General features: G+C 35.4%; 1 protein-coding gene across 3 annotated transcripts in view; it reads right to left on the reverse strand.

Moving 5' to 3' along the window:
* The window catches only part of ARAP3 (ArfGAP with RhoGAP domain, ankyrin repeat and PH domain 3), a 288,603-nt gene that overhangs the window by 198,641 nt on the left and 63,400 nt on the right, over window positions 1–26,562 (reverse strand). For 2 of the 3 annotated variants that reach the window (XM_053718619.1, XM_053718617.1), the window contains exon 3: window positions 6,282–7,360. In XM_053718619.1, coding sequence (XP_053574594.1) covers window positions 6,282–7,279 — 998 coding nt within the window. In that variant the 5' untranslated portion in view covers window positions 7,280–7,360. Of the gene's footprint in view, window positions 1–6,281; window positions 7,361–23,727; window positions 23,849–26,562 lie in introns of those variants that run through there. The other variant, XM_053718618.1, reaches the window with a different exon arrangement.

The following is a 26,562-nucleotide window of genomic DNA, read 5'->3' on the forward strand; positions in this document are numbered from 1 at the left end:
CATGATTCACATAGAACATGTAATTTAAAACAACTTTCCAATTTATTTTCATTAACAAAATGTGCACAGTCTTTTTATATTTACACTTTTTGAGTCACCAGCTCCTACTGAGCATGTGCAAGAATTCACAGAATGTACGTACATGCATTTGTGATTGGCTGATGATTGCCACATGATACAGGATGATTGGAAATAGACATAACTCAAAAATTTCAGAAAAAAATCTACTACTCATTTAAAGTTCAGACTAAGAGACCAATTTAACAAGGGCCAAATTGACCCTGATCGCACGGAAACAGCAGTTAAGAAGCAGCGGTCTTAAGGATACAATCGGGTTGATTGACACCCCCTGAATCTGCAAGGGGCGGCATTGAACTAGCAGTTCATCAGAACTGCTTGTGCAATGTTAAATACAGACAGTGTCTGCTGTCGGCATTTAGCGATATTGGGCGCAATATTTTGGCCCATAAGTGCTATTGCATTGTCTTTTTATCATGCATTTGTTGATTATGCAAATCTAATGTATTTACTGGTCCTATTAGAATTCTCAATGCTTATTGCACATATTATGCTTAAATAAATTTATGTAAAACTATGTAATTTATCTGTGCCTTGGATAGCAGAAAAATTTATAATTTTATAAAGTATCACACTGCCCTCACCTGGCTGGCAACATTTTTTGTGGAGAACACTGAAATAAACATACATTCACTCTAAAAGACATATATATTGTCAGTACACAAGTTAGAAGTGATACAGCATTCTGTGTGCTGTGAATATGGAGGAGTAGTTCAGAACAATGAAGGCCAGATAAAAAGCACTGGGTGGCTGGTGTGTGACCCTAATGCCCCAAATTGCCTAATTTGGACATGTTTATTTCACTCAGTTGAATTTTATTTGTATTTTATGAAAAGGGACTAAAATATTTTTCATACTTTTCTTTTTTAAACATCGCTTCAAAATTATGTCTTGGCCTCATTTATTTTGTTTTTTAAACTGCTTAATCGTAAATGCATTATTGTGAGGTTTGTTCCTGCCCAACAAACAGGGCTGTTAGAACTGTCCATATCAACAACAGGGCAATTAAAACCTGTGCACAATCATATACTTCCCATTAGTTTCAATATTAATTTAAACAAAAAGTTTTATTTTACCTTTTTGGTTAAAAATGTTTATTATGATAGTTTAAAGAGGCAATATATTATAACAAAATAAACTATTCATAAGAAAGTACAGCAGTTATACTATGAAATTTATGAAAAAGAAATGTTACTTATAAGTTGTTAAGGGATATGAAACAGTGCTCTTTAGCAAAAATGCATATGTTAAATCAAGGTAAACATAAATACAGATTGCGATGAAAAAAAAAAAAGACAAACAACCTGCTTATTTCCTTGCAAAATAAGCAACGAGAAAATCTCAGTATAGACACTGCTCTCAGGGAGATGAGAGAGCTGACATATTTTGAACTTAAGTTGCATTGTGCCTCTTCTGAGCGTGGGCAAAACATATTTCCTGTTTCTCTAGCATTCACTAAACAGTAAGCCAGCTCAAGTTTCTCTAAAATCATTTTAAGGGGTTAAATATCGCATTTTTTTTAATATTCGTTCTGAAAGATTCAGACTAACCGAGTTTTTCGCTGCTGCACAAGTCTAATGGTTTCTATTAATTATAAGGCACTGCTTAGTATTTTTTATTACAACAATGAAAAAGACCGTTTTATATCCCTTCAAATTTAAAGAGTTGAAAAATTACATGTTGCTTATGTTAATAAGAAAAACTCCCAACATTTGTTTAGTGGAGGGACACACACCTGTTCTACAAGCCTCAAATGAAAACATTGGTTTATTCAGGGCAGAAACATGCATTAAAAAAAATAATAAAATAATATATTTCAAATTTCCTCTTTTAGGTGTGAAATAAAAATAACTACAGTGTATATATAATGTCCCTTTAATTTCCATCTAAAGTAACAGTGTTTTATGATTATTTCAGAACATGTCTGACATTGATATTGCAATCATTTTTTTTTTTTTTTTTTTGTAATCTAAGAATGTACAGTCCACATTCGATTAGTTGTATGCAATTACCATCAACTCAAATAAGAATATAACAATTGCAATGTAATATATGTAAGTTCTATTTCAAATTCAGCTGCCAGAACTAAACCAGACTCAAAGACTTTTAATAAATATTTAATATATTACATATTGTTATCATTTTTCTTCAAATAATAGTGCAAAAAATAAATCAAAAAATAATTATTTAAATCTATAAATGATTTACTTTTTAAACATTATAGAAAAGTTTTTTTAAAAGCTTCTAGAAATAAAAATAAAAATGAAAAGATGTATGTGTTTGTATTTGTGTGTGTATTTGTGTGTGTGTATTTGCGTGTGTATTTCTGTGTGTGTGTTTGTATTTGTGTGTGTGTGTTTGTATTTGCGTGTGTATTTGTGTGTGTGTGTTTGTATTTGCGTGTGTATTTGTGTGTTTGTATTTGCGTGTGTATTTGTGTGTGTGTGTTTGTGTTTGTTGGTGTGTGTGTGTGCGTTCGTGTTTGTGTGTGTATATAAAACTTGTTAAATATAAGATTCTCCATTTTGTGTTGTTTACAATAGTTCTTCTTAAATGTATAAAAAGTAAATATGATTATAAATAGCACATTAAATGCTGATTTTATTTTATAGTTAGTGAAACTATAATGTTCTGCACTAACATATGATTTAATCTTCTCTAATACTCACTTCTCTTCAAGCCTATACTACCTTACATTCCTAGGTTTTTTTTCTCTCTCCCTCTCTGGTCACCTTACTCTCTCCTCTCTCACCCCCCTTCTCTCTTTCTCCCCCTTTGTTTTAAATCACTCTTCACTCTCCCCCTCCATCTCTTCACTCCCCCCATTCCTGTCTCTCTCACACAGTTTTACTCTTCTCCTTGACCTACCCAACTTCTTTTTCTTTTGTATCTCTCATACCCCTCCCTCATCCCTTTATGCCTTCCTGTCTATTCTTTGATTTTCCTATCTCAACCCCATTTCCATGTTAGTTTATCAAATATATACTTCGCTACTTTTCATCTCTAAAATTCTTGCCATTGCTGAATTGTTGAGCCTACAACCCTCTCTCTTGTGCTAACTTCTTATTCATTTTCTTCCTTGAATTGTCTGAGCCCTTTTCCCGCTATTCAGTTCTCATTGTGCTGTTTATCTATGATCCCACCTCTTCATTTATATAACATTTTACTCTTCAGATCTACCAATAGGCAAAACACATAATGTTACTATGACTTAGTTGTCTGATTGGCCTGCAACCAGCAAATGCATAATATATAAAAGGCAATATTTACAAGACATTTACAAACATTGTGTCAGGGTTTATGATTTTATATTTAAAAGTTATCATGAAAAAATCTTTATGTCCTACACAAATTTATAAGCAAAATGTTCTATTTCTACCCAACTTTGATGTTTAATTCCATGGTCACTGCTCACTAATGTTGTCTTTTAAATACGATCTCCTTAGCTTAGGTATAACAAGCTCTAAGTGATCATCATGGGTTGGTTTATATGCAGGTGTATTTGCTTTAACTGCTGATTCATACAAGTCATCCATTAAATTCAATGACAAGGGAGTTTTACGCAGTTTCTGCAAGTCAACTCTGTGTTCTATTAATGATACTGGTGATGAACTCTGCTCTTCCTGTAAACTGTAAGAATTGTCTGTCCTATTTGGACAAAAAAGTAAATACTCATTATCCTCCGCTTTGGAATGGGGATTCTTTATTAGCGCAGATTTTGGTGAAGATTTTTTCTGCATAAATGGCAGTTTTGGTAAAATTTGACGAGATGTAGTTTTTTGTGGTAATGTGGCAATATTTGGTCTTGAATTTCCTGATATGTTTCCTCTTAATTTAGAAGTAACTGGTGCAATATTCCCTGTTGGTTGTGGTTTAATTGAAAAGGAATTGTGTATAGACTTTGGTCTTGGCACAACATTATCTTGCTGCTTTGATTGTGGTAAAGGACCATTCCTTGTTAGCTTTGGTATAGGTGAAGAGACATTACCTGCTGGCTTTGTTCTGCTAACAAAGCTTGACTGTGAGACAGAAGGCACAACAACACTTCTGCTTTTTGATAACTGCAAACCGTCTTTTCCTACTTGTTTTGGCCTCTGAAAAGTTATGCTCCCTGATGATTTAACTGGTGTACTGATTTTTTCCACTGGTTTTTGCTTTAACATGCTTATGCTTCCCTTTTCTTTTTTCCTTTCCTTAGAGTTCTGTTCTTTTTCCATTGAACTGTGTCGTAAAAATCTTTCTGGGTCTTTAATATTTAGTGTGGCAACGTTCCCAAAACATTTTGTTCTTGGCAGAATTCCACTTGGCTTTAGTTTATTGACAGACATTTCCAGTGAGGCATTATGTGATGTGCTCGGTTTACCTATATCCAATGTGGGTGCTTGTGAATTTTTAACAAATGGGGTTGATGAAGAATTTCTTAATGCAGAGTTTCCCAAAAAGGATTTTTTAAGAGTTGATGATGGTGAATTTCCAATTGTAGTAGGTCTCTTTGAAATATGACTTTGAATTGCTTTTGGTTGTCTTGAAGAGTCTTGCTCTGTAATATCTAATGTAGGAGAAAAAACTGTCTTTACAGGCGATAAATGGCTTGAAGAACTTTTTAATAATGAAGGCCTTGGTGGAGCTGTATACCTCACTAGCAATGATTTCTGCTGTGGAATATTGCCTGTGGTTACAGCTGATGAGCCTGCGTTCCCAACTGGTGTTGGCCTGTGTGAAATGTCACTTGTCATCAATGCCTCTGCTCTTGTAGTTCTTTTTTCTTGTGTCGCTGGTCGTAAAAACGTATTTTTAAGGACTGATGTTTTTCTTGGCAGTGACGAATTTCCTATGACGTCTTGCCTTGATGTTAAACTTTTCTTCTTTACTAGTTTAGATGATGTTTCATTAGTCAAAGTCGACATAGAAAGATCATCATTCCTTAAGCTGTTTGTGTTTGGTGACGAAGAATTTCTCAACCGTGGCAATCTGGGTGAAGAAGAATGGCCTATTGGTGGAGGTCTTGGGAAAATATTCTGCACTGTACGTGGGAGCCTTGGTGAACCAGAATCACCTACTGGATTTGGTCTCCGGGAAGCTGCAGTATATGCTATTGATGGGATATCGGCTACTGGAGATACATTGCTCTTTCTCTGTGTAAGCATGTGCTGCACATTGTTACCTACTGGTAATGGACTCACAGGGCCAGTATTCTTTACCCGGGAGACTTGAGGTGAAGCGGAATTCCCTATTGGTGCAGGCCTCTGCGAAATGCTGTCTCTTATCCACCCAGGTGTTGGTGAAGTTGAGTTCCTCATTTGTGATGGTTTTAGAGATGCAGATTTCCTCATCTGTGGTGATCTAAATGAAGCAGCCACTAATCAGCTACAATAGCTATTCATGGAGAAGCAATATTATGTATCCACACTGCTCTTCATGCAGCAATACCTAGTATCCATGCAAACAATGCTAAAGCAAGTGACAGAATAAAGGTACCTAATTTTCTTAACACAATATCAAAATAAATGTTATGTTTGCTCTATTGTAGGCATTGCAAAGAAACTGAATTTGCTGAAAACTCAGTATGCAGCTCCATAAAATTAAAAAAGTAGGGTCAAGACTTCCTACAATTGTCTAAATGCAGCTGTAAAGTAACCTCCACCCTTTCCTCTACCAGTGGCTCCAGGAAACTATCTAAGACTTCCATCCTTGGCTCCCTCTGTATATTTATCTGTAAGATCCCCTTGTTCCCAGCTCCATAGGACTATTATTTTACCCTCCTCCAATCGTTTATATAAATTATGTTAAGTCGCAAAGAAAAGAAGACATTATTTAACTATTTACTATTTTGATGCTATTAAAATGCCACTATATATATATATGTGTGTATATATATATATATATATATATATATATATTTATATGTAAATGTAAATATTTTTAAAATAGTTTTGCATTTTTTTAAATAGGCTATAATTTATGAACACAACAGAATTTATTAAACAAAAATAAATCTACCAAATGAGAAAAATAAGCGCATGACAGTGATGGTACAGTGAACAATAATTAATGAAAGCTGTGAAAGTGAAACGTAACAATGATTAATATTTTTGTTTTACGTTTCTTTCTTATGTTTGCTTCTTTTACACTGGAATTTAATATGAGTTTCATGTTGTTTTATTTCATCATGCAAATAAGATTAGTTATACAAACAGACTTACTTTAATCTTTCTGGTGCTGGGGTTGCTTCTTGCTTTATCATATCAGGTGGCTTCAGATTTAAATTGTTCTTCTGACTTTCTGTGCCTGTAGGAAAGCTGATAGATGAAGTCCTAGCACCAAGCCCGGAATAGATTTCATTGTTAATCATTGTTAGCATTTCCTGAGGAGGAGGGCTGTTTGACTGGGAAGGTATTTCCTCCCCATTTACTGTTAAGGAAAGCAAAGGCGATAATGGAGGCCCCTGCATGGTATTTACATCCATCTTCTGCAAGTTTCTGTGAATTGATGTGCCAGGCTGAGAAGTTACTTTGTTCTGAAGCAAAAGGAGCAATGGAGTTGGATGAAATGGTTTTCCAGCCCCAGCGGAAGAATGTTTTGACTCTCCAACCTCCAACTCCACCCTTTCTGGCTGAGGGCCTACACAGGAGTTGCAGTCTTCATTCTCAAAGCTATTTCCTCTTGAAACAGGACATTCCTGTAAAACATTGTTACCCGATGCAGTTGCATGATTTTCTAAGCTAGATGACAGTGATACTGTAGCCTGCAAACCTAGAGGCTCTTTATTCACAATTGTAGATGTCTTGTTAAATACAGTTCTTGGTTTTGGCACTGGCCTTGTATTTGGTTCACATTGAACTTTATAAATAGAGTTTTGTAAACCAGAGCGGATCACAATTTCCTCTGTTGTTGCTTGTGATACAGTCTTATTATTAATATCATTGTCTCTCTCTGAAACCTGCTGGGAATCCTCACTTTCTATTAGATCTGAGCCAGATGGTTGCCCAAATTCTCCCGACTTGTTTTGCAAGCGACTTATTATTCGTTTCCTATGGCCGGTGGCATTGACACCAATTTGCTGAAGTAGCTGATTATCGAATAATAGGATGTCTTTAACTCTTTTATAACCATGCTGTTTGAAGTTATCTTTGTATCTTTCCAGATGGATAGCTGCGAGCCATTCAGCAATATCCATATCTTCTTCTGCAACAAACGACATTGCCACATTGGATAAAGAGTTGATAGCTCACAGAACAAAGTAAAAACAGATCATGGTTTACAGGATGGGGTAGTAAAATATCTATAAGGCAAGAAAGAGAGAGAGAAGCAAAATGGAAAATTATTTAAAGTGAATATTTTTGTGCACATCAAAACAAACTAATAAATGTGACACACTATTTAAGGTCTGTTCTCCAGATCACACTATAGATAATCACATTTCCCATATCTTTTCCCATGCTTTTCACCTGCACAAAGTTTAAAGTTATCATATAAAACACTCAAAGGGACAGTAAACGTCTTGAATTTTTAAATAAAATGTTTAGTTGTGTATAATAAAAACACGTTTATATTTTTACTATTTATTTTATCCCCTTTTTCATGTCATTTAGATCAGAAAATATTTAATTTTTTATAACTTGGAATGCACCCTAACGACCTCTGAAGGTAAACTCTGCTACACATCTGCCCCTAATTGGACTTCTCAGATAAGAACTGCAAAACAATGCATTTTATACTAACTTTATGACGTGGCTATCCTTGCTATCTGTGGACTAAAGCTCAGATTGGCTCCTCCAAATAAGACAAATAGTGGGTGGAGTTTGGCTTTTGAAAAACAATTGCAGTAAAAAGGATGTTAAGAAAATGTCAAAAAACTTTAAGACCTAGCTGATTATTCGATAAAAACACAACAGAAATGTCTTGTAATTACAGGATGTTCCCTTTAATGTAATTCAGTCTAATTAAAAAGCACTAAAACAGTAAAATAACTTTACAAAAACTAGAATTCATAAAGCGTATCTAGTTCTTTGCACAGAATTACTACATTTTTTTAAAAACATTTATTTATAATCAGCACAACATACATTAGCATATCTTCATAGTCTATAATAATACAATTCACATATATATCAAGGAATAAACATATATATGACAATATTCCTTATGACAAACAAAAAAGGAAAGCAACTCTCGACTAACACCAGATATTCAGGACTCGGCATATAAGCTAATAACATTTGTAAAGTTTCAATGTTGATAAGTATCTTGATAGACAAAGTGTGCACATTGTGCTGTTATTTTTCCTTCTTTTCCCCAAAACATACTAAATAAAATAATATAAAAAAAAAAAAAAGGGTTTTTCTAGTGAAAATATTTAGATGTCAAATGATCCAAGATCATCTGATTCTGAGAAACATTATGCAAATGATGTTAAATAAATTTACCTTTCATTAAGGGCTCCATTTATTAAGCAGCAGATCCTGCTTTGGAGCCCCATCGTTTCAGGTCCGCCTGAAATGGAAGTTAAAAGGGACATGAAACCCCAAAAAATTATTTCATGATTAAGAAAGAGAATACAATTTGAAACAACTTTCTAATTTACTTCTTTTATCTGATGTGTTTAATTCTCTTAGTACCATTTGTTGAAGGAGCAGCAATGCACTACTGGTTTTCTAACTGAACAAATAGGTGAGCCAATGACAATCAGTATATATATGCATCCACCAATCAGCAGTTAGAACCTATGTTCTTTGCTGCTCCTGAGCTTTCCTAGATAAACCTTTCAGCAAAGGATAACAAGAGAAGGAAGCAAATTAAATAATAGAAGTAAATTGAAAAGTTGTGTAAAATTGTATTCTCTGTCTGAATCATGAAATAAAATGTTTGGGTTTCATGTCCCTTTATGTAGCAGTGGTCATAAAACTTATTTGCCACTGAAATCATCCCAATCCGATATGATCAGGATGATTGACGGCCCCTGCTAGTAGCCAATTGGCACCAGTAAGCAGGGGGTGGCATTGCACAAGCATTTCACCAGACATACTTGTGCAGTGATAAATGCCGACAGCGTATGCTGTTGGCATTTAGTGAGGTTGAGCGGACATGATTCGCTCATGTCCGCTCGCCTTTTAATAAATCTACCCCTATGACTTAAAACTGAATGGAAAGGAGAAATTATTATGTATATTATAGTTGATTTCTTTATCTGATATTGCTGCACATGCAAATTAATACACACAATAAAATAGTTTTTAAAGACGGCAAGTCTGTCATTTCTAAGATATTTTCATTTTCTTATTGTGAAAACATGACATATGATCTCCCTTCCTGTAAGTCCATTAAATATGCAAATTAGCACACTTTTTTTGAAGTTGAAACATCTGCTAAATTCATAAAATCACTGTGGGGTCTGTATTTTTAATATATATATATATATATATATATATATATATATACACACCGTACATACTGTATACACAATAGATCATTGTATAGCCCATGTGCACATCCCCCTCACAAAACCTGAACTACCAATTTTACTGGGGCAGAGGAATCTGAGAAAGTATGTGCAAGTGAGCTGCACAATATCCCACATTTTTTGCTATAATTTAAATTTCCCTGATGCTAGTGCAGTGCTGCTCTGGCATAGGAGAGATAGAAGAGCGCAAATGAAATCACTTGTGGACAGCTGATTAACTGATTAACACACATATGTGTTTAAACACACACACTGCATTAAAGTGTCACTACCAGATTTGGGCATTTCAAAAATACCTGCTATTACTTTATTAGCTAAAATAATAAGTTCTACAAAAAGGTTAACGATGAAATTTACAAGAAATAGAAAAAAATTATGTAGTTCAAGTCATTTTTTTAGTCTTTGAACTATCAAAACTAAAACTAAAAATAAATAAATAATTAAAAAAAGACCAGTTCATATTGCTTACTAATATATTCAAAATGTAGACACTGGTCAACAGAGAGTAATACATCTTGTGTTTGCCTTAAAAGATCATGAGAGAGGTCAGTCTTGCACAAAAACAGACTCAAGAGAAAAAAACTGTAGCAGAGAAATATGACACTGCTATTTATGTTATGTGGCAACTCCTCTTCTCACTTGATGTCTTTTCAGATTGTTCTCTAGTAAACCAAAAATGATTGAAGTTGAGTGTATTCAACAGTAAGTTTTACTGGGTGCCAGTTGACTGTTGCTATAGAATCTGTTAATAAAGAGAAAAAACAGTTGTTCAAAGGAACATTAAAGGGACATAAAAGTAAGTCACCAGATTCCCCAGACCTTATTTCAGGACAACTTATAAATGTTGAGGAGGTGTTAAAAGAACTGTTGAAAATGTTTATTTAATATAGGTGTGTTAAGATAGTTTGCCTACAATTAAAGTCAATTGCAAAAACTATTCCAAATATAAAATTGTATTCCCTCTTATTCCTTTTATTAACAATCAAGAACAAATACTTTAGAAAGACTATATTGAAAATACAGGAACCAAACACATATCACTTGCCACTTTATACTAGCACATGCTGTAACTGTACTGACATATGTGATTTAAGTTTAAAGGATACTGAGATATTAACACAGACTTATTTTATCAGTCTTTCTCATATTTATGGTTTGCATACAGCTGCCAGTCAGCTGATTTTGAGGAAAGTGGTTTGTTGTCATTTATACACTGTAACAAGGGACAGGAAACCTACACAGACAAATTTAGGATAAGCAGGAACATCATAGCTTAGCCCTTAAAAAAACTTACAGACAGTCTCTCCAAATTCAGGACTGCCCCTTACAGAAAAAAGAAAAAGGACACACACACAAACATTTACTATACAACCTTGCTATGTAATACGTATCTCAAAGTAAAAGTGACATTTAGTGATGTCGCGAACCTAAAAAATTGGGTTCGCGAATGGCGAACGCCAACTTCCACAACTGTTTGCGAATGGGCGAACCGGGAGAACCGCCATAGACTTCAATAGGCAGGCGAATTTTAAAACCCACAGGGACTCTTTCTGGCCACAATAGTCATGGAAAAGTTGTTTCAAGGGGACTAACACCTGGACTGTGGCATGCCGGAGGGGGATCCATGGCAAAACTCACATGGAAAATTACATAGTTAATGCAGAGTCTGGTTTTAAGCAATAAAGGGCATAAATCACCTAACATTCCTAAATTGTTTGGAATAACGTGCTTTAAAACATCAGGTATGATGTTGTATCGATCAGGTAGTGTAAGGGTTATGCCCGCTTCACAGTGACAGACCAAACTCCCCGTTTAAAGGGACAGTCTACACCAGAATTTATATTGTTTTAAAAGATAGATAATCCCTTTATTACCCATTCCCAGTGTTGCATAACTAAAACATTTATAATAATATACTTTTAACCTCTGTGATTATCTTGTATCTAAGCCTCTGCAAACTGCCCCTTTTTTCAGTTCTTTTGACAGACTTGCAGTCTAGCCAATCAGTGCCTGCTCCCAGATAACTTCTAGTGCACGAGCACAGTGTTATCTATATGAAATACGTGAACTAACACCATCTAGTGGTGAAAAACTGTTAAAATGCAATCTGAAAGAGGTGGGCTTCAAGGTCTAAGAAATTAGCATATGATTCTCCTAGGTTAAGCTTTCAACTAAGAATACCAAGAGAACAAAGCAAAATTGGTGATAAAACTAAATTGGAAAATTGTTTAAAACTAAAATAAAAGTTTATTTTGGCCTAGACTGTCCCTTTAACGCACCGCAAACAACCGCAAACAGTCCATTTGCACAACCGCAAACTCCCCATTTGCACAAGGTTGGATACCAAGCTAGCCATGTCCCGTTCCTTGTCCTCACTGATGTCATTGAAGGTCTCTTCCTCCACCCAGCCACGTACAACACCAAGGGTCCCCGAAAGGTGACAACAAGCCCCCTGGGACGCCTGCTGTGTTTGGTCTTCCACCTCCTCAAAGCCACCTTCCTCCTCTGACTCCTCTTCTTCAGACTCCTCTCTCTGCATTGCCTCTCTCTGCATTATTATAAGGTGTATTAAGTAGTACTATTCCTATCAGTTTAATCCCTGTTACGTCCCCTATCAGGGGACGTGTATATGGCATCGATTTTAGGAACCGGGAGATGGAAAAAGATGCTTGGTCGGTCCTCCTACTTCAAATTTGGGGCACTGCGCATGCAATCTAATGTGCCACCAGATAGGAGTGGTGTGTTAAGTAGTTCTATTCTTATCAGTTTAATCCCTGTTACGTCCCCTATCAGGGGACGTGTATATGGCATCGATTTTAGGAACGGGGAGATGGAAAAAGATGCTTGGTCGGGCCTCCTACTTTAAATTTGAGGGACTGCGCGTGCAATCTAATGTGCCACCAGATAGGAGTGGTGTGTTAAGTAGGTCTATTCTTATCAGTTTCATCCCTGTTACGTCCCCTATCAGGGGACGTGTATATGTCATCGATTTTAGGAACCGGGAGATGGAAAAAGATGCTTGGTCGGTCCTCCTACTTCAAATTTGGGGCACTGCGCGTGCAATCTAATGTGCTACCAGATAGGAGTGGTGTGTTAAGTAGTACTATTCTTATCAGTTTAATCCCTGTTACGTCCCCTATCAGATACAGATATGAGTGGCCCTGTGCACTGGCAGAAGTTGGCAGAGTAGACGCTGTAGGCCTGACACACACGCTTGCAGACAACTAACTGCTATTCAATCTATTACAGTCAAAAAAGTGTTTGTTTTTTTAAATGTACACTACTGTTACACCAGATATGAGTTGCACTGGGGTGACACTGTGCCCTGGCAGACAGGCACTGAAACGCACACGTGTGAAGGAAACTGACTGCTATTATTTCACAGTCAAAAAAGTGTTTTTTTTTTTTTTAAATGTACACTACTGTTACACCAGATATGAGTTGCACTGGGGTGACACTGTGCCCTGGCAGGCAGGCACTGAAACGCACACGTGTGAAGGAAACTGACTGCTATTATTAAACACAGTCAAAAAAGTGTTTTGTTTTTTTAAATCTACACTACTGTTACACCAGATATGAGTGGTGGCACTGGGCAAGTGGGCACAGTATACGCTGTGAGCCTGACACACACGCTGGCAGGCAGGCAGGCAACTGCAATTAGATTACACAGGAAAAAAAAAAAAAAGCAGACTTATGTTCAACCCCTAAAAAGGGCTTTTTGGGGTGCTGTCCTTACAGCAGAGATCAGATGAGTCCTTCAGGACTGTAGTGGACACTGAATACACTAGCCTAGCTATCGATTTCCCTATTAAATCTGCAGCAGCTACACTGTCCCTCCTCCCTCTAAGAATGCAGCTTCCAAATTAATCTAAAATGGATGCTGTCCAGGAGGTAGGAGGGTCTGGGAGGGAGGGTCTGCTGCTGATTGGCTGGAATGTGCCTGCTGACTGTGAGGTACAGGGTCAAAGTATTACTCAATGATGACGAATAGGGGGCGGATCGAACATCGCATATGTTCGCCCGCAGCGGCGAAAGCGAACATGCTATGTTCACCGGGAACTATTCGCCGGCTAACTATTCGCAACATCACTAGTGACATTCTAAATCAAAAAGGATATGCTCTAATTTAATATAATTAATAATAAAAATCTATATATATGCTTATATACATATTTATAGTGAAAATATAGTCCCCCATTGACCTCCATGTAAAGGCACTTTTTTTTTCCAACACCGCACATCCCCTCACTTTAACCTCTCATAACTGCTTTGTGTGGATCAGAAAAAAATAAATCATATATTTATTTAATGTTACTGTACTGTCCTCTTTATTTTGGGGGCATTTGGGGCAACTTTTTTCATTAAACAGAGGTCTGCGGTAGCATTAAATAGATACTTGTAATGGCTGGTTATTTAATGTGTGAGTGTAAATGGCAAATTTACCCCTTTAAGGGCGCATGCTAAGATAGAGTTCCACTTGTAATCTAGCCCCAAATCTATATACATTTATTATTTATTTTGCTTCCTTTTACAGTAAAATACATCTGAAAATTGTACTTGTTCCACTTTCTCCCAGGGAAGCTAGAGTTAATACTTTTACCTAATTTATCTGTGAGGTTTTGTTTACCCTCTCTCCTATCTCACATTCACTGTACTAATTTGCTTTTTTAACATGGATTATCAGTTTTGCATCAAAAATCATGATAGGAAAGATATTATTTGCAATAGCTGTGAGCATACAATGTAGTTTATGTGTTAATATTATTGTGTATGTATGTGTATATATATATTTATATTTATATTTATATATTTATATTTATATATTTATATTTAGCTGTAAGATAAAGATTAAAAAGTAATATTTGTATGTTATTTAAAAACCTGCTAAATATTTTATTTTATTAATTAACTAACTTGGACAAATGCTAAACCACCTTAAGACCTTAAAGTGAAGGTCAATTTCGATGAATTAGTGCCCGGTTTTTAATAATCCTATTAAAAACAAGGGCACTGTAATTAATCAAAATTGACATTTCACTTGTTTTCTTCAAAAACGTACCTTTTAATCCTGAGAGCCGCTCCAGCGATTCCCCCGGCTGTCGGAAGCCTCTTCATACATCACAAATGACGAATCTGGCTTCCTCCAATCATGGCTTCCCCCCCCCCCCCGGGGAATCATGGCCTGATGCAACGCTTTGATTGGAGGAAGCCGGATTCGTCATTTTGGACCCGTGAAGAGGGCTTGCGACGGGCAGAGGAAGCGCTGCAGCGGCTGTCAGGATTAAAAAGGTAAGTTTTTGAAGAAAAAGAGTGAAATGTCAATTTTGATTAATTAAAGTGCCCTTGTTTTTAATAGGATTATTAAAAACCGGGCACTAATTCATCGAAGTTGGGCAGGCTACTCCAGTCTCTGCACATTTACAAACAGAGTTCATGCTATATTTGCATATTAGTTTGTGATTGGTTAGCAAGGGTTCTTTTGTTCTGAAGGACAGATTAATCGATGAAAATAGAAAAAACATAAAACAATATGCTCATTTGACAAAATAAAGATGCTTTATTTATTGCAAAATGATTCTGATATGAAGGTACATTGCTATAAAGCTTACAATTTGTTTCCCTGTAATTCCCTTTAAGACCTGAAATCTTTTGATATCAGTATTCCAGGCAATGGAAAATGATCTACACAACCTGAAGTTCTACTGGCAACGCTCACTAGTAACTACTGTTAAGAAATTGCTTGAGGAAATGACTCTAATAGTTTTTATTTTCAGATTATTGGGAGAACACCATGAAACCTTCCCATCTTTGGCTCGCTCTGTACCTACTGGTAAATGTCAACACATATTATTTGGATTAATGCCTGGTGGTTAAGTTCCAGGGGTTGACTTCATATGCCTTTTTTAGACAGAAATTCATTATTTCAGCACCACTTTATTTAAACTAATTGGGAATAACTATTATAGGATTATACTCTGAATATGGAAAATTTAAAGGGGCATTAATCCCATGCATATGAAATTGCACAACTCACCATTGAAAAAAATATTTGTACATGAAAAAAATTATTTAGGTTAAATCTTTTTAAACTGATATTAAATCTAAAAGGAAATTTTTTTTTGAGCACAACTGATATTTAGGGATTGCTTGCTTACTGTCTGGCAAGTTCAGTTCTGCTTTATTGCTAGACAGGACATAACTCCAAAAGCAGGAAGGCAAAAAAAGTAGTTTTATGGAGGATTGCAACATCCAATTTTCAACAAGTAAAATACTGTAATACATTTGTATTTCAAAATACATACTTTAAATTAAATAAATAAAAACATATGCATTTAGAGGGACATAAAACCCAAACATTTATTTTCATGATTTGGGTTTCATGCATGTAATTTTAAATAACTTTCCAATTTAATTCTATTATCTAATTTCCTTTGTTTGCTTGGTGTTCTTTGTTGAAAAGCATACCTAGGTAGGCTCTGGAGTAGCAATGCACTACAGAGAGCTTGCTGCCGATTGGTGGCTGCACATCTTTGCCTCAGGTTATTGGATCACCCAGTGCTTTTAGATAACTGCCAGTAGTGCATTGCTGCTCTGCTCTTCAACAAAGGATACCAAGGAATTAAGTCAATTTGATAACAAAAGAAAATAGGAAAGCTGTTTAGAATTACATGCTCCATCTGAATAATGTAAGAAATATTTTGTCTTTCTTATGCTTTTAATCAATTTAGAATTAGCATTTGTCGTATTCCAATTCATAAGTAAATGAAATGGTCCTCTAGAATTGACATTACACAGACATACAGTAAGACTTTAAAAAGAAAATGCTCTACAGCATTTTGTGTAAGCTGTAGTTCAATTAGAAAATGCTCTAACCATGTGCTTAACCCCTGTGAGTGACAGCCAACTCCAGAGCAGCAGTGCGCATAGTGAGCCTATCTTGAGCAGTTTATGTATGTGGCCACAATTCACCAGCCTGTGTCCAGTGCAGAACTGTTTTACTGCTTCATAGCTGAATTTAACTGTGTTTAACACCTTTTGTGAACATTTTCTTGTTACAGTTTTATGTCCCTTTAATTCTAAAATTTCTATATACTACTCCCATATTAAACATGTCTCCATTTTAGACATTTAAGCAGCTCACAAAGGGGTGGGCTATAATATTCTAGATACGCAGTGAATATTGTTTCAGCTAAAGTCCTGGATACATTTTAACCATTCTACATTTAAAGGGATACTAAACCCAATTTTTTTTCTTTCATGATTCAGATAGAGCATGAGATTTTAAGCACCTTTCTAATTTACTCCTATTATCAATTTTTCTTTGTTCTCATGTTATCTTGATTTGAAACAGCAATACTGTAAGCTTTAGAGCCGGACCATTTTTTGTTCAGCACCGGGGTAGCACTTGCTGACTTGTGGCTAAATGTAGCAAACCAATCAGCAAGCGCTACCGAGGTGCTTAACTAAAAATGGGCCGGCTCCTAACCTTTTATTACTGCTTTTTCAAATCAAGATAACATGAGAACAAAGAAAAATTGATGATAGGAGTAAATTAGAAAGTTGCTTAAAATTGCATGCTCTATCTGAATCATGAATGAAAAAGTGTGGGGTTAGTATCCCTTTAACAACATTCTGCATAGTCTTGGTCCTGGCTGATTTTTTTAACTCAAACTTTTCCAAGAAAACAAGTAAACACAACTCACACAACACATATTTATCAACTGCATTCCTCTTGTATCACAAACTGATTATATTTACAGTGACTTGATTCATCACAAAAATCCGACACACTGCTCTGTAAACCACTGCAGTGCAATGCAATAAAGCTTGGGAGGCAGGAAATTCCCATCAGGCAACACCCATGTAAGGGGAAAAGGAGAAAATGATTACAATGGAACCTTGGGTTTCAGTTATTATAAAATGACCTTAGTCTCAAACTAATCTCTATCATCTGTATGAAGAAGCAATAACTGAACATGCTAAATATTTTCTGCATAAGAAATATTAGCTTTTTATCATGATTTTAAACTAACAGGCAAAGTTTGGTCAAAACTGATCATGGAATCAGTTGCTCACTGCCAAATCAAGAATAACTGTGCTGTTAAATAGAGACAAGCCTCTACAGTCATTAAAGGGACGTTCAAGTCCAAATGACTCATGATATGATTCATGACTCAGATAGAGCATGCAGTTTTAACCAATTTTCCAATTCACTTCCATTAACAACATGTGAACAGTCTTTTTATTTTTACACTTTTTGAGTCACCAGCTCCTACTGAGCATGTGCAAGAATTCACAGAATGTACGTATATGCATTTGTGATTGGCTGATGGCTGTCACATGATACAAGAGAAGTGGAAATAGACATAACTTTGAAATTTGACAGAAAAAAATCTACTACTCATTTAAAGTTCAGACTAAGTGCTATTGCATTGTCTTTTTACCATGCATGCGCTGATTATGCAAATCTACTGTCCTTTAAAAAGAGAAGTAAAAGTTGCACAATATAAAAAAGGACAATAATGTAAAAAAACCTGTAAAATAACTTTTTTAGATGCAACAAAGGGAACAAAAACAACTTTTTAATGCTTCAAAGTATTTATATGAAAAAGAGTAAAACTTTACAAAAATAAACTACTACTAAGTTGTAAAGCAGCTGATTTAATTTAGTTTTATCTAATTTTATGCTCCTTTGAAACCAGATATTTCACCTGAATACAACACAAGTTGTTTTAGTCCTTCCTGGTCCTGGTAACACTTTTACAAAAGGACCTTATTCTCTTATTAATCTGCCTCAGCTGATAAAAACATCAGTATTGTAATTTCTCACATTTATTTGTTCAACAGAATAATACATAAATTATCCCTATTGCCATTATCATCATCCTGATCATAACCAGTGATACAAAAACAGTATTACAGATTAAACCTTTCTAATAGACTAACATTTCATTTGTAAGGTAAGTTTTGGGTTTCCTCTCTTACTTAAGTGCATTGCTCTTGACCTAAATGTTACCAAGGGGCCGATTTACTAATGTGTGGGCAGACATGATTCTCTGTAGCGGATCATGTTCGCCGCACATCGATAAATGCCGACAGCATACGCTGTCAGCATTTATAATTGCACAAGCATTTCTAGTGAAATGCTTGTGCAATGCCACCCCCTGCCTCAGAGGTGGCGGACAACTTAAGGCGCAGCGGTCTTAAGACAGCTGCTTCTTAACTCCTGTTTCCGGCGAGCCTAAAGGCTTGCGCGGTAACAGATGCATTGACAGGTTGATAAATCAACCCTCAAGTGTCCAATTGTCTGTTCAATAAAATGTATATTTAAAAATGACTGTTAAAGAGAAATGAAAGTGCAAAGAGAAAATGTTAACATATAACTGTGCTTAAAGGGACAGGCAACACTGGATATTTAAAAATAAAAAACAAAGATCCGCCTGCAACGTACCCCTTTTGTCTTACCTACTTCCTTCTCCTAGTAATCATCATCGATAACTTCTATAATATGATGTAAATATGACAGCCTAACTCCCCCCACCGTTACTTAGCTACCTTCTTCAAATGATCAGCCAATCAGAATCCAATCCTCGGTCAGAAATTGCAAGCGCGTGCAATTTCTGATCGAGCATTGGATTCTGATTGGCTGATCATTTGAAAAAGAAGGTAGCTACGTAACGATGGGGGGAGTTAGGCTGTCATATTTACATCGTATTATAGAAGTTATCGATGATGATTATTAGGAGAAGGAAGTAGGTAAGACAAAAGGGGTACGGTGCAGGCGGATCTTTGTTTTTTATTTTTAAATATTGGATTCTGTTATCTCCAGTGTTGACTGTCCCTTTAAAGGGACATTAAACACTAGATTTTTCTTTGCATAAATGTTTTGTAGATGGTCTATTTACATAGCCCATCTGGGAGGGTTTTTATAAGAATGTATAGTTTTGCTTATTTTTAAAAAAACATTGTGCTGATTTTAAGATTACTAACCAAGCCCCAAAGTTTTAGATGTATACTGATGTTTACAGATTCAAGTTTGCTCCTGTTTGTCTTATGGGTCTTTTCATATGCAAGGAAGGGATAAGGGGAGTATCTGCTCATCTTAATTACCTAGACCCTTTCACTCAGTGTCCCAGCCTAACCTTATCAACAGTGCTAAACTAGGAACTTCTAAGGAAGTTTTTAAAAGGTTTTACAATGGATTTTTCAATCAGTATCTGTGCATATTCTTCTTTAGAAAAATGTCTATTACATGCAGTTATATGAAAATTGGTGTATACTGTCCCTTTAATATTTTTATGTTTGAGTGAGAAGTACGTAAATAAAAGACTATTGCAGCCTCCAGTGACCCTGGACCCCATATCCTTATTTTGAGCTCTATGCAAGCATATTTACCTGATCTGCTGACTCCCAAGTTTGTTTTTTCAAACCTAGCAACCCGGGTGGTGCAGCTAATCAGGAGCCGTAGCCCTTGATCTTACACCCAGTAGTAGCTTACTCCTGTTGCCTGCCTTCCTGATCCTTTACCAGCTTGTAAAGAATCAGAAAAGCAAGCAGTGGTACTGACTGTAGAACTGGGTTGCAGGTTTTATATATAAAAACAGAAATCTGAGCGGCAGTTGGATTAGGTAAGAATCCTTACATGGAGGTCAAAATAAGGATATGGGTTTTTTTATATAAAAAAATTATAACTAAAAATGTCCTTAATCACTTGACTACAACAGCAATTAAATAAAGGGACATGAAAACCAAAGTTTTTATTTCATGATTCAGACAGAGAATACAGTTTTAAACAACTCTCTATTTTACTTCTATTATCTAATTTGCTGCATTCTCTTGGTATATTTTGTTGAAGAAGCAGCAATATTGGGAGCTAACTGAGAGCACTTGGTGAGTCAATGACATGAGGCATATATATGCAGCCACTAATCAATAGCTCCTGTGCATACCTAGGTATCCTTTTCACCAAAGGATACCAAGAGAACAAAACAAATTAGATAATAGAAGTAAATTGGAAAGTTGTTTGAAATCACATGCTCTGTCAAAATCAGGAAAGAAAAAAAAATTGAGTTTCATGCCCCTTTAAGGTTACTTAAACCAAGAGTACAGAAACTAATACCACGGATAAAGCAGGAAGTTTATTTGTGAATTTAGGCCACTTTTGCATGAATTCCACAAATACAATTAATAAAAATATACTAAGTGCTTTCAGTTAATATAATATAACATTAATATATGTCCTGAGCAATATAGACTCTTCATAAGTCCTGATGACTGAGTATATTATATAATACTTTTTTACAAGGAAATAGACATTCACTTACAGAAGCAGGTTAAATGTGTTCAGAAGCAAACAATATTTACTGCTCATTTGTTTGTCTTTAAAGGGACATGAAAATTATTTTTTTTCTTTCATTATTCAGATATTTAATTTTACACAACTTTCCAATTTAATTTGAAGATGTAATTTGTTTTATTCTCTTGGTATTATTTGTTGAAAAGGGATACCTAGATAGGTAAAGGAGCTGCTGATAGGTGGCTTATGTTATTGGCTCACCTGATGTGTTTAGCTATCTCCCAGTAGTACATTGCTGCACCTTCAACAAAGGACACCAAAATAATGAAGGAAATTAGATTATAGAAAAATTGTCTAAATGATGAAAACAAAATACTGCATAAATACAGTACTAATATATTTACATATATATATATATATATTTAGATCATTTCAGTCTTAACTCTGATATCTTACTATTAAAAAAAATACCTTCATAACTGGGGCAAGAACCAGTAACCATCTATTTTCTTGGTTATTTTATTTTAGGTCTGCATTTTATAGTATTACATTACATGGAAACGTAGGTTCTTTTTCCATAATAGACACAGGTCAAATGTGTTTAAATGCAAATTACATTTGATCTTCAATTCAAATGTATTGGTCCCCGGACGGAGCATGCACAAAAATTAACTAGAAATCTTATCTAAGTATAGGATATTTCAGTTTGAACTCTCGTAACTATTATTTTTTTCTTCTACTTGCTCTTGACATGACAAAAAAAATCTCTTGTCACCATTCAACATTTTTTTTTCATGCATGAACATTGAAGGAATTTACTTCAGATTTTAGAAATGTGCTATGATATGGATTACAAGTTAGATAAATATTCTTTTTTTAATGAAACTATGTCTTGGGACTTCATTTTAGAAAACTGAGATGGAGAGATTATTTTAAAAAATATTTCCTCTTTCTTTAAATACAAAATGGAACAAGTCTTTAACAAAAAAAGAAACAAAATAGTTATCCTTTGAATGTAAATAAGGAAGTAGGCATTAAGTTTGCCATCTAGTGCTAAACATACACTCTTCAAAATAAGATACAAAGTTACATAATAACATATACAAGTATAACATCTAAATTTAATATGTATAATATGTTTAATATATGTATTTTATTAAAGTGATTGTCAAATAGCTGTGCGGGAAATCCGGCACCACATGGCACCAAGCCGAATGACCCGCATGGCTATTGGCTGAGAGGTGAAAACATCACCTTTCAGCAAAACAGCGTTCTGCCATGGGCTGCCTGAGCAGCTCAGTGCGGCAAACGCTTGAAACAAATAAATTTTATACTTCATGAATGAAAGTCCCCTTCATTTGTTCCAATGGTCAATCCTAGTGTTTCACTAATGCTAGAATTTACCATTACTTTAACCCCTAGATGACTTTAGGATGTTCCATACCATCCTAACAGCACTGGGCTTTAGCGACGTTAGGACGGCATGGAATGTTCTACCTTTTTGGGGGTCCTGCAGCCTCCTGCTTTTGGGCAATGGGAAATCCAACGGAGGGGCGTGCATAGCATCATAGGCAGTCCCCCATGATCCATCCTGGCCTTGAAATCACGTGATTGCATTAACAATCGTGTGATTTCATTTTTCAAGCAAGTGTTTAAAACACTTGCACCTGACATGAAGGGCTTACTTGACTAATTTGTCTGATAAATTACTGGAAAAAATTGTGAACACCCTATGCTTGAGTGTTGTTATAAGCACTAATATTAGACTAACAAGAACAATGTTGATCTATTAATATTATATAATATATTGTATTATACTAATTTATTAATTACTATGACTTATATTATCAAATTGACTTTATTGTCTTGGTATGTATTGTTGAGAAGCATTCTTAGATATGCTCAGGAGCAGCAATGCACTACTAGGAGATAGATGAACCAATCTGGTGAGCCAATGACATAATACCTGTGTGTGCAGCCACCAATCACCAGCTAGTTCAAAGTACTGCATTGCTAATCCTGAGCATATCTAGGTATGTCTTTCAACAAAGCATACCAAGATAATTAAGTCAATTGAAAAAACTCTTAAAATTGCACACACTATCTGAACCATAAAACTTATTTTGACTTTCATGTGTCTTTAAATCACACATTAAATGCATAAGCATGTTTAGCAAAAAACATGTTCTACTTCCCGCATCGAGACTGGGGTGCATATTCAACATTCAGAACCCTGACCATGCTTTGTGTTGAAATGATCAGATAAAACAAAACTCAGATGGCTTTTAAAGTTGAAGTTATATATTTAAAAAAAAGTACTATATCAAACGACAGAGATTTTAAGTGAGTGAGCCCAGTGTGAATTCATAACAGGACATACTTATAAATTACTAATGTTTCCTACAACTTAACCAATTTTATATTAATGTTGAAATAGTTTTTTCCCATTAGTACAGTAATTACTCATGTTACATTCAATTAGAAATTTGCACTAAACAGACACGTTCTGAGAAAACCCCCAAAATATAAATAAGGGTTCATTAGAGAAGTGGCAGTGGAAAAAACATATAATTTAGGACAATTCCACAAATGGCGTGAAAATTAGGATCTCTATGGTATTGGCCCTGTATTTTAAATGTTAGTTTTGAAATGGCTCCCTCTTATCTCATCATGAGCAATTATTTTTATTAAACCATTCCTTTTACTCAGATTGGGCCTTGACAAATCAAGTTTGCCAGTGAGCCATGGCTTATATAATCTTACCCCTGGGCTCCTATTTCTTTGATAGTATCCAGGGCAAATGTCCCAGTTTCTAGGGATTGTCCCAGCTCTGTTTATAACACACTCTGACTTTGCCCCATCCTCCACATGACCAATTCTGCCCATGACTCACCTGTGTCTCCAGCTTTCCTGCTGTAGCTCCGCCCACTAAAACAGTTGGGCCCACAACGCTCACAAGATGCCTCACCCGTGACCTCACTGTTCCACAAAGTCTCCAGGAAATGTTGGAATTTATGACTTTGAGGGGGTTAATCACAATCCTTTTTAAAAAAAACATATCTAATAAATAGAAATTCACCATTAAAGTCTATGGGGATTTTTGTACATAAATAATTTGATATGTTTTTCTTATGAATTTTGATCAACATCTTGGAGGAAATAAAACCTTTTTAGTTTTTATGCCAAGAATCTTGCAGCTATTCATCAATAAACAGTAGGAGTTCTGCTTATAAGCCAGTGAGCTGAAAGTCCTTAAAGGGACAGTATACTGTAAAATAGTTTTTCCCTTAATGTGTTTACAATTGTTTTTTTTACCAACTGCAGAGTAAAAAATTAATGAAAATTAGCTTTTTAAGGCTTATTTGTGTATATTAAAGCTCTGATTTTGTGTTTTGAAGCCACAACCTAATAGAATGGGTTGAGCTTGTAGGTATAATCAGATCTCATTACTGTATCACATTGTGCACATATTCCTGCTTCTTTATCTTATATCTGTCCTTAAAACAATCACCAGTACCTTGAGAGAACAATGGAAAATCAACATTTTATTACCTTATCTCTGCTATATACAACTGGGAGTGTAATTTCTTCTGCTGGCTGTGTTTACAAAGCTTATCTATAGCTGGTACGCGCGGCCACAAACTTTCAGAATAGGTGGGGATACCACATGCTAAATCAACCATTTCAAATGCCAATATAAGGGTAAAGGAGCTACTTGTAAACAATTTAATACACTCCAGCAGGTAAAGTGGATCATTGGGAACAAATTAAAGGGGAGAAATTTTTTGAGTAAACTGTCCCTTTAAGGCCTGGTTGTACACAGAATTGCACTTCTTGTTAAAGTCAAAATCAAAATGAATAGCTTTAAAGGGATTTGAAACATAATTTTTTTTATTTCCTTATTCAGATAGAGCATGCAATTTTAAACAACTTTCTAATTTACTTCTATTATCAATTTTTGTTTGTTCTCCTGGTATCTTTTGTTGAAAAGCAGGGACATATGCTTAGGAACTCACCCATTTCCGGAGCACTATATGGCAGCATTTTTGCAAGAATGATATCCATTTGTAAGATCACTAGATGGCAGCACTATTTCCTGCCATGTAGTGCTCCAGATGCCTACCTAGGTATCTCTTCAACACAGAATATCATCAGAACAAAGCAAATTTGATAATAGAAATACATTGGACACCTTTTTACAATGGTACGCACTGTCTGAATCACAAAAGAACATTTCTGGGTTTCATATTCCTTTAACATAACTATAGCTTCCATAAATATAAATTAACAAGTTTAAATAGTGCTCCTTCATATGAACAATAGACATTTTTAGTTTGCTGTCTCTTTTTATGTTGCACAATAAATTTCCAGAATTACATTCGCCTAGATTACGAGTTTTGCGGTAACAGGGGTGCGGTGCTAACGAGCCTTTTTTTCCAACTGCTCCCTTAAGACAACGCTGGTATTACAGGTTTTTTTAAACCTGGCGTTAGCCGCAAAAAGGTGAGCGTAGAGCAAAATTTAGCTCCACATCTCACCTCAATACCAGCGTTGCTTAAATCAGCGGTGAGCTAGCTAAACGTGCTCGTGCACGATTTCCCCATAGGAAACAATGGGGCTGAGCTGGCTGAAAAAAAACCTAACACCTGCAAAAAAGCAGCGTTCAGCTCCTAACGCAGCCCAATTGTTTCCTATGGGGAAATAAAAGTTATGTCTGCACCTAACACCCTAACATGAACCCCTAGTCTAAACACCCCTAATCTTACACTTATTAACCCCTAATCTGCCGCCCCCGCTATCGCTGACAACTACATTATATTATTAACCCATAATCTGCCGCTTCGGACACCGCCGCCACCTACATTATCCCTATGAACCCCTAATCTACTGCCCCCAACATTGCTGACACCTACATAGTTATTAACCCCTAATCTGCCCCCCCAATGTCGCTGCAACTATATTATATTTATTAACCCCTAATCTGCTGCCGCCAACGTCGCCGCCACTATAATAAATTTATTAACCCCTGAACCTAAGTCTAACCCTAACCCTAACACCCCCCTAACTTAAATATAATTTAATCTAAATAAATATTCCTATCATTAACTAAATTATTCCTATTTAAAACTAAATACTTACCTATAAAATAAACCCTAAGATAGCTACAATATAACTAATAGTTACATTGTAGCTAGTTTAGGGTTTATTTTTATTTTACAGGCAACTTTGTATTTATTTTAACTAGGTACAATAGTTATTAAATAGTTATTAACTATTTAATAACTACCTAGCTAAAATAAGTACAAATTTACCTGTAAAATAAATCCTAACCTAAATTACAATTACACCTAACACTACACTATCATTAAATAAATTACCTAAACTACCTACAATTAATTACTATTAAATTAAATAAACTAAATTACGAAAAAAAACACTAAATTACAGAAAATAAAAAAAGAATTACAAGAATTTTAAACTAATTACACCTAATCTAATCCCCCTAATAAAATAAAAAAGCCCCCCAAAATAATAAAATTCCCTACTCTATACTAAATTACAAATAGCCCTTAAAAGGGCCTTTTGCGGGGCATTGGCCCAAAGTAATCAGCTCTTTCACCTGTAAAAAAAAACAATACCCCCCCCCCCCAACATTAAAACCCACCACCCACACACCCAACCCTACTCTAAAACCCACCCAATCCCCCCTTAAAAAAACCTAACACTA

The sequence above is a fragment of the Bombina bombina genome, chromosome 6, assembly GCF_027579735.1.
Source record: "Bombina bombina isolate aBomBom1 chromosome 6, aBomBom1.pri, whole genome shotgun sequence".
Taxonomy (NCBI): Eukaryota; Metazoa; Chordata; class Amphibia; order Anura; family Bombinatoridae; genus Bombina; species Bombina bombina.